This window comes from Physeter macrocephalus, chromosome 15 (assembly GCF_002837175.3).
Source record: "Physeter macrocephalus isolate SW-GA chromosome 15, ASM283717v5, whole genome shotgun sequence".
NCBI classification, from domain to species: domain Eukaryota; kingdom Metazoa; phylum Chordata; class Mammalia; order Artiodactyla; family Physeteridae; genus Physeter; species Physeter macrocephalus.
Genome location: NC_041228.1, coordinates 78,293,425 through 78,302,960, shown reverse-complemented (window position 1 = coordinate 78,302,960; position 9,536 = coordinate 78,293,425). Strand labels below are relative to the sequence as shown.

The 9,536-nt window shown below is 54.7% G+C and overlaps 1 protein-coding gene across 1 annotated transcript in view; it reads right to left on the bottom strand.

Moving 5' to 3' along the window:
* The window catches only part of OPRK1 (opioid receptor kappa 1), an 18,928-nt gene extending 17,551 nt beyond the window's left edge, over positions 1-1,377 (bottom strand). The window contains exon 1 of the mRNA XM_024127031.1: positions 1,089-1,377. Coding sequence (XP_023982799.1) covers positions 1,089-1,345 — 257 coding nt within the window. The 5' untranslated portion in view covers positions 1,346-1,377. The remainder of the gene's footprint in view (positions 1-1,088) is intronic.
* Between the last annotated feature and the right edge of the window lie 8,159 nt (positions 1,378-9,536).

The window sequence follows — 9,536 nt, the reverse complement described above, 5'->3', positions numbered from 1 at the left end:
GGGGTGTTTGAAGCATTCATGCTACTGCTGATATTGTTCTTAAAGTTCATAATAAAGAGAAATTAGTTCTTCACCCTTTCAACGTCCCTAAACAGCGTGACTTCCTGCCTTCCTTTATTTCACAGAAACTTCTCAAAGGAATCTCAGCTTCGTAGACACTCTCAAAAGTGCAACTGCAGAGCATTAAGTCTGCCAGAAAGGGAAACGTCTCAAAGAGCGTCCAGACAATGTTAGGATTTTTTTTTTCTCTTGTTTCCTTTGTTGCAAGAGGCCAAAAGAGAAATCACTTCACTTACCAGAAAATTAGCATATACGCGGATATCTGGATATTTATTACTGGAAGTTGACGTCAATGTATCCACCAAAGCACAATAAAATCAAACCTTCAGTTCTCACCAAATCAAACCTTCAGTTCTCACCGTGGGAGATAAAAAGCAAAACAATTTTTGGAAACCTCCAGCAGCTGTACTTTAACAGATAAATATTAGGTGGTTTATGTACAAAAGTCACTGGTATTCTAAACAAATAAGATGGCATACCAGTACTAAAAAGGCTCATGTATGGATACCAACAACCCTAAATAGTATGCTGGCTTTGCTTCATAAACCATAACACCAGTCTGACGAGCCACAGGAAATTCTGAATTATCTTCAGTGCATTAGGCGGGCATGAATTTTATCTAAAGAAACATTTGCAAAGGGCAAAACGAAGTGCTCCAAACGGGCACAGGCAACCAGGCAAAAGGCCAGGCAGACGGACCAGTTTCCTTCCCACGAGAGACACTGACCTTGCCCCTTGCCGGGACACCCCCTGCGCTCTCCCTGCCCGTAGGGTTTTCAGTAGGGGTTTGGGGGGCAGGGAGGGTCACCCCTAAATCCTCAAGACACCTCCGGCTGCTCGGATTCGCCCTCTGCGAACCTCGAAGTCCCGCACCAAAAACTCTCCCAGGAAATCTCACTTGGAGGAGGCCACGCTCCGAGACCTTGCGGACCCCCGACGGAACGGGGTCCCCACCACCGCGCGTCCTGCTGGCCGCCCCGACCTTCCCTCCCCGCTGCGGCCGCGGCGGCGCCCGGACCCGAGCTCACCGGACGATCACGAACATGACCAGCGAGTTGCCCACCAGGCCCACGACGAACACCACGGAATAGACCGCCGTGATGATGGCCGTGATGAGCGGCGAGATGTGCGCGGGCTCCGGCGGCGCGTCCTCGGGGCCCGCGCTGCTGTTGCGCTCCGCCTCGGCCCAGCCCGGGAGCCGGCCGCTGCCGTTGGGGGGCAGGCAGGTGCTCGGGGAACAGGTGGAGCCCGGCTCGCCGCGGAAGATCTGCACCGGGGGCTCCATGTCGGCGGCTGCAGCTGCGGGGCGGCGACAGGCGACACCTGCGGGCTGCGGGGGCGAGAGAACCGGCTGGACCGCGGAGGCAAACTTCGGCCGCGCCCGAGCCGGCGCGCGAGGCCGGCGGCGCCGAGGGCCCAGGGCCCGCTGACGCCCACCCCGGGGGACGGGCCTCGGGCTGCCGCCCGCGCCGGCAGACGCGCCGCCGATGCCAGGAGGGGCGGAGAGCACGCCCGCCTTTGCCCCGGTTCCCGAAACCCGCCACCCTTGGAGCCGTCCCCGGACTGCGGCCCGGAGCGCCCAGGGACACGAGATCCCCGGGGCACAGCCCTCGCTCCCCAGCACGGCGCCTCGAGAGCCCAGAGCTCACCTCCGGGCCCGGAGACGCGCGGGGCGGTGCAGTGACGCCGGCCCGCGCGGGTCCTCGCGTCCCCGGGTCCGCTCGGCCCTCGGGCCGCCGCGCTCGCGCAGCCCCGCGCTCCGCCCGCGGACGCCTCCCCCGAGCGCGTCCCCGCCGCTCCGCGCGCGGCTCCCACGAGCGGAGGCGGCCGAGCCCCCGGGACGCCGCGAGGACGCGCGGGCGCCAGGGACCCCGCCCCCGCCGGCCGGCCCGCCCGCCTGGGCCTGCAGCGCCCCCGGCCCCGCGCGCAGCCTCGGTCCGACGGCCCCCGCCGCCCCGCCGCCGGGCCGGGAGGCGCCGGGGAGGGTGCGCGGGTCCAGGACGAGGCAGCAGCTGGGGCGCTCACCGTGTCTGGAGCTGCCGCAGGCCCCGCGCTCAGGACACGTCTGCCTTCAGGCGAGGGGGACATCGTAATCCTATTTGAGCGGCCCGTCCAAATACGGTAGCGAAATTGTCCCATTGGAGCAAGACCAAATCACAACATTTAAACGACTGAATGTACATAAATAGCATATTCTGTGCCTTTCAGTCTCCTCTGTCGGAGACGATGCACGGACTGCACCTTAAGGCCGCACCTGCGTTTCGTGGCGCTACCTGCGGAAAAGCGAGACCCCCGCCTTACTCAGGCCTCGGTGTAGGTGCAGGTGGGGGACCGTGTCTCTTCCCCCCACGTTGACCTCTGCAGCCCTCACGGTGCCTCACTACGGCACCTTTTCTCTAAAACCTCCGAGGGCCTGAGCCCCGCAGAGAAATTCGATCATCCTTCCTTCGGGTAACTCTGCCAGGGCCAGGATCAGGTTCTGCTGGTGAAAGAAGCCCTCAGCACAGCGACCGAAAGGCAGGAAAGCCGAGGTCAGCCGGAGGGGGGGAGCAGGACTCAGGCACTGAGATGAGGTCCTCAGGGAGACTGGAGAGGTTCCCCCTTCCCAGTTGGGTAGTGGAGGCAACATGCCTGAGCTTCCCCAGAGGACTCCTGTCCAAGACTGACTGGCTTACTGAGACAAACACGGGCCCGCCCTTGCTTCCCACAGATCACATCGGTGTCCACAGCTGGGCGCCATCGTGGCCCATACAGTCATTCCGTCCGCCGGCTGACAGCAGAAGGGAGCCCCTGCCTCTTCCAAGACACTGTGACCCCCAAAGAGGGACGTGGCCACCAGGGTCTTGCCCCAGCCTGGAAATGTGCGGCTCTTCTGAGAAGCGTGGTATCCCTTGAACCCTGGTACCCTAGGAGTCTTGAAAGTAAGTTTTGATAAATCTTATACTTCTTTTAAGTCTGACTGCAGACTTTCATTAGAAGATGACATCTGCTTTCACAAAACATCAGAATGCTGTGACCTCCGTGGGTCTGAGGGTCCCTGTCTGTCAGGAAGATGGCAGACAAATCTGGAATCTTCTCCAGATGTCTGGGGGCTCACGTCCTGACGGTGGGATCCCAGGCTGCCACCAGAGCAGCCCAGCAAGACGTTTGTTTGAAGTTCACAAAAACTGAGCAGTATCCAAGTCAGAAAGAAAGTCGAAATAACACATTAAAGGAAAATAACTGAGAAGGGCATGATTATATCCATCTATCATCCTATTACCTATCTGTCTATTTATCTGTGAATTCAGCACGGAGATACAACTGCCTCTGTGCTACACACTTTTGAAAGGATGATAGATGGATAATCATAGACAGTATCTGTCCTCCTCTTGCACTTATTTATCACATAGAGGTTTTGTTTGTTTCGTTTTTGTTTTTTGTGCGCACACACAGGTGGCTTGCACAGCTGGTAATGTTAGAGCTGGATTGAAACACAGGTATTTCTGTCTCTTGCCGTATGTTGATTGAACAGAATGATTTCATGTAAAGGAACAAAAGCAGAGCCTCTCTTCCCCAGAAGACGAAACAATATAGACGGGGATATTTAGCAAGAACAAAAAAGAAGAAAGGGAAGGGTATTACTTGAAAAGATTTAAGGAAAGTTTTAAAGTGAAAAACTTTGAAGAAGTGTCCAAAAGTTGGTACAACTCCAATAATTCAAATTCTTGATCGCCCTTTCCCATATATATATACACACACACTATATATAGTGTGTGTGTCAGGAGGGATTTTGCTGGAAAAATACCTGTCTAATTAAGACAGAATCCTGGAAAAATACCTCTCTAATGGAAACAGAATGCAGGACTCAGACCCTTCTGTCTTTGGTGAAGGAAGCTTATGAGCTACTGCAGATGTACACGCTGCACGTGTCTTAGACTGCAATATGATGTTGTATTTCTGATCGTCGGTAAGAAACCTCTACTGGTTGGGACAGTCTTTGAAGGCAAAAAATTACTAACTATGATAAAAGTAGGTTTGTTTCATCTGAGTACACCTATTTTTTTTACCAAATTAATGGCCAAAATAAAGTGAAGCCAAAATAGGCAGAGCATTAAGAAGCCTTTAGGCAGCTCTGGTTGCCAGGAAAATCTGGCCTGTGTCTCTGGACACAGAGAGGAAAGCTACCTACTATTGGAGTAAAGCTTATAAAATAGGAAGGAAAAATAAGCTGTTGACATTCTGTACACTGTTATACACTGATGTAAAGCAGGTTATTAAACCTCCTAGCACTTTATCCCCACCTGCAATTCTGCTCAATGCAAACACTATGTTTATAACTACAGGTAAAGCTCTTGTAAAGCTGAGCACGTGTTCAGTGATTTTTATTGATTAGCGCTACGAGCATCTTGGGTGATGGGTGCTTTGGCATTTCTGTCACGTAGACTAGAGAACCCACCAGCAAACTGTGTCAGTTCGCTTTCTCATGTGTCCAACGGTAGACAGAAAGCTGCAATGGGTGTATAGCTGAAGGGAGCAGTTTCGTTTGCGTAGACCCTGGGTGCAGCCAGTGCAGCCTCGAGAAAGCCGGAATGCAGCGCCCTCCAGCTCACTTCACTCCTCAGACGTTGCTCAACGGCCCCACGCGGAAGACGAAGAGGCAGGATTCTGAGGGTCCAAAAATAAACAAGGCAAAGGCAGTCCCTTCCCAAAGAGGGTGTGCAATCTGGTGTGAGAGACAGATCTAATTTTTTTATCTTTATGAGAAATTAATTATTAACAAACACAGCTAACCCTGGTAAGTGTTATAGAGGAAAAGTGTTTAATGAAACAGACAAGCCGACAGCCAAGGCAGCAAGTTTGTGCGAGAAGAAAAATGGCGCCCCTTCCTCAAGACACTTTACTAATTAATGTCTGTCAGCAAATTGCCATGTTAAAGACTCAAGTCCCCTTCTGCCTTTGGCGTGAAGGAAGCCCGTGAGCCATTGCAGGTGTACGCGCTGCACGTGTCTGTAGCGGCCCTGAAGACCGGGCGTCAGGGACCCCGCCTCAGTACGAAGTGGCGCTGAAGCTGACACTTGAAGACTGTGTGGGAGTTCCCCAGGTGAAGAGGAAGAAAGGGACCGTCCTCAGCAGCAACCACACATGTGACGGCCGTGACGGGCAGGAGGGGACACACACGTGGGCCTGGGCGCAGGTCAGGGAACCTGAGTCTGGGGACCGGGGAGGTGCGACCCCAGATAAAGGGGCAGCCGAGGCCCAGATCACGCTGGGCTCTCGCAGACGCTTGGATTTCAGCCTAAGAGCAACAGACACTGGAGGATATCGGGCGGGCGGGGGCGGGTGGCATACTCAGATCTGGGATTTTTGAAACATCACTCATCTTTAGTGAGTAGAATGCATTGGAGAGACAAGAGCAGATGCGGGGAGATTCACACGGAATCAGCATCACGCGCTGTTATAGCCAAAGGGCGTCTTAATGCGCCCCATACCTGCGTGTTACGCAAGTGAGGACTTTCCCATGGTCACAGAGCAGGGATTTAAACCTGAAACTTCCTGCACTGAAATTCCTGATCAAACTGAATCCATGGATTTGTAAATTCCGTGCCACTCCCACGTCAGGCCCGAGGTTATGGAGTGAGAGAAAGTATGGCAACAGAAAGCAACACAGGGCATGAAAGACTGATTGGTCCAAAGGACTAATTGGACAGAATTAGTGCAAAGGAGTCAGGATTATCTCCGGTCATAGAGGAAAAGTGGGCGTCCAGGTAGGGACCGGTGTTTGAACAAGATTTACCGGGAAGGAAAGGCACGGAAACACTTATGCAGAGGTGTGAAAGCTGAGCCGTGGTGGTCGTGTGTCTGCAGTGTTACCAGGGCGATGGTGCTGAGGTGAGAACCAGGGGAGGTTGGAGGGAGACGGACGCAAAGAGGCCACCGGTGCCCGGTCGGCGGGGCTGGGCTGGGGCTTGAATGGCCTGCAGGATGGAGGTGAGGGGGGTGGGACCGGGGGGCCGTGTTGGGGGAGAGAGCAGCGCTAGAGCTGTCGTCATGGTGTAGGTGAGGGATGATCCAACCCTAAAGCAAGGCGATTGCTGAGGGAGCAGCGAGGAGATGATCATTTTGAGAACCATTTAGGAAATTAGATTGGCAAGACTTGTGGTTTGAATAAACATGGAAGTTAGGGAGGAGGATGAGCCTAGAATTACTTTAGGCTTGTGCTTGGGTGACCAAGTGCAGGACAGTACCATTAACTGAATAGGAAATAAAGGAGCAATCTCAGCAACCTGGGGAGAACATAATGAGCTCAGGTTCTGCGAGGCTGTGTTTGAGGCACCGGTGAGACGTGTGTGTGTGTGTGTGTGTGTGTGTGTGTGTGTGTGTGTGGTGTAGAACCCTCTACTGCTGGGAGCGTCTGTGTTGGAGAGTCAGCAAAGGGGACTGATGACAGGCATAGAGGAAGGAGGAGAAGGAGAATCAGACTCAGAGAAATCAAGAGAACGGAGAGGGCTTCCCTGGTGGCGCAGTGGTTGAGAGTCCGCCTGCCGATGCAGGGGACGCGGGTTCGTGCCCCGGTCCGGGAGGATCCCACGTGCCGCGGAGCGGCTGGGCCCGTGAGCCGTGGCCGCTGAGGTGTGGTGTAGGACCCTCTACTGCTGGGAGCGTCTGTGTTGGAGAGTCAGCAAAGGGGACTGATGACAGGCATAGAGGAAGGAGGAGAAGGAGAATCAGACTCAGAGAAATCAAGAGAACGGAGAGGGCTTCCCTGGTGGCGCAGTGGTTGAGAGTCCGCCTGCCGATGCAGGGGACGCGGGTTCGTGCCCCGGTCCGGGAGGATCCCACGTGCCGCGGAGCGGCTGGGCCCGTGAGCCGTGGCCGCTGAGCCTGCGCGTCCGGAGCCTGTGCTCCGCAGCGGGAGAGGCCACAACAGAGGGAGGCCCGCGTACCGCAAAAATAAATAAATAAATAAATTAATTAAATTAAATTAAATGTAAGTTCGATCATGTCAGACCTCGATCCATAGTCCATAAGTATCTCCACCTCTCCCGTGGTGAAAGCCAATTTCTTCGAGCAGCCTGCCTGGCTCCACACCACCTGGCCCCTGTCGCCTAACCTCCTCCACTAACGCTCATTCCCCTCCAGCTCACACTTGACCAGGCATGAGTCTGCCCAGGGCTCTTGTATTTGCTGTTCCCCTACCTGTATACTCTTCCTCAAGAGAGCTACTGTTTTTGCGGGCCCGTGAGCCGTGGCCGCTGAGCCTGCGCGTCCGGAGCCTGTGCTCCGCGACGGGAGAGGCCACAACAGTGAGAGGCCCGCGTACCGCAAAAAAAAAAAAAAAAAAAAAAAAGAGAACAGAGAATTTAGGAAGGAGAGGTAATCAACAGTGTCCACATGACACAGAATGTGAAGTAGGACGTTTGACAAGGAGAACGACGTCACTGGGGTCCGGGCACTATATAGGATTAAGATCGTGACTTAGAGTTGAACATCAGAACTGAAATGAACAGATAATACAGCATCACGAAAGCTGATACTGAGTTCTCTGTTGAAGGACGTCTTACCCAGGAGACAGGGCTATGTCAGGTGGCCGGTGGCAAGGCTATTCCTCACATTTTATTTTATTTTATTTTATTTCACTTCATTTCATTTCACTCTTTGGCTGTGCCAGGTGGCATGCGGGATCTTAGTTCCCCCACCAGGGATCCAACTCGTGCCCCCTGCGTTGGAAGTCCAGAGTCTTAACCACTGCACCCCAGGGAAGTCCCTTTGTATAGCACTGCAGGGAACAGAGGGCCCCACCTACCTGGGCCGGCTGCTGGTTGGGAGACGTGCGCGCTCTGAAGGTGGAGGTCCATCTGTACCAGACGAGGTCCCAGGCCTTCAGCTCCTGTGATGTTTGAAGGTAAAGGACTCAGCCCAGGGGCACAAGGACAGCAGCTTTCCGGTTTTCCCACCCCATGTGGATACTCTGTTTCCCCCCACCTGCTCTGAGTAGGGAGAGTTCCGGCTGGGTCCAGGTCTGGAAGGCACCTGGGAGAGATGGGAGGGCAGGTGGAGAGTGAGGCCCCGATGTTACCCAGCGCTCTCCAGCCTGGGCACCGCGGTCGGCCTGCGACCCCCGCCGAAGGGGCAGCTCCCGCCTAGGCCCTGTCTGTGCGGCCGTCCTCTCAGAATGACAGAGCTCCCTCCCCCGTCTCCCCTTCAGGTCAAGAGGCGGCAGAACCCCTCTCTCCTGCGTCCCTCACTGCGGTACTGAACTCATCCTTTGCCGGTTCACTGAGCTCTCCCCACACCTTATCGACAGACTTTTACTAAAATCTCTCAGTTCCGGAGTCCAAGGTGCTGGTCTGTCTCGTCTCAGGACCCCCATGCCTGATTCACGCTGGGTCTCTGCTAGGTGAGCTCAGCCACCTGCAAGGCGGCTCTGGGCAGGACCTGCTCATCTGTCCCCCGGCGCGCATTTAACCCGCATCCACAGGGAAGGAAGGCGGTCGTGACTTCCTTTAAGCTCATTTTGGAAGATGACGTGCTTGGGTTTGATCTTTTGACTTCCCAGTGCCTGGATTGAACCTGAAAAGATGCTGTCTTGCCTGGCCTTGGTGTCCGAGGGAAGAGCTTGCCTGTGGGGCGTCCTGGTGAAACATTAGTGCCTAGAACAATATCCACACGCAGGCACCCCAAGCAGAGGGCCTGCTCCCTTTCACTCATCACCCTTAGGAGGTTTCCAGTGAGGTTAAAACGAACAGCTCCACACGCCGGAGGCCACGACTAGACCGGATGGTGTCCAAGGAGTGTCCTCACCGGCTGTAGGGGGAGACGGCCGGCGGCCCCAGTCCCGCCAGTCCAGGGGGTCCACACACCACACATATTGTGTCTCAGCCCACGAGAGAGGAGAGTCAAAACTTTCCATGCGGCTCCTAGTGGTATCGTAGCTCACGTAATTGCATTTGTCTAAAGTCTTTTGCAGAAACATTTGAAAATGTCAAGGGATTCTTTTGTTTATTTTTTCTTTCTTTCTGTTCGGTTTGTTTTCTGTCAAACCAGTGGGGTCTCAGACATTCAATGCCTTACATCTTCATCGCTACTAAGACGGAGTCTCTGGGAATTTTCCTCTCTCCCCCAGTGTTTGTATCCTCCTCGTGTGGCTTAGAAAAGGCACAGTGAGAAGGGGGTCCCCCTGGGGATCCTTTTCATAGACATTTTCTAAACCCATCCCTCCGTCTCTGAGGCACTGCACCCCGAGTGGGTCTGGAGGAGAGGAACGTGCCTCTCTCCACGCCTGTCTTTGCTCCTTGAAAACACTGGCTTGGAGTGTAGCAGAAGGGCTGCAGATCCTCGGCTTCCGAGAACTACATCGGAAAAGCCATTTTAAAAACATGAGGGGGCTTCCCTGGCGGCGCAGTGGTTGAGAGTCCGCGTGCCGACGCAGGGGACGCGGGTTCGCGCCCCGGTCCGGGAAGATCCCACGTGCCGCGGAGCGGCTGGGCCCGTGA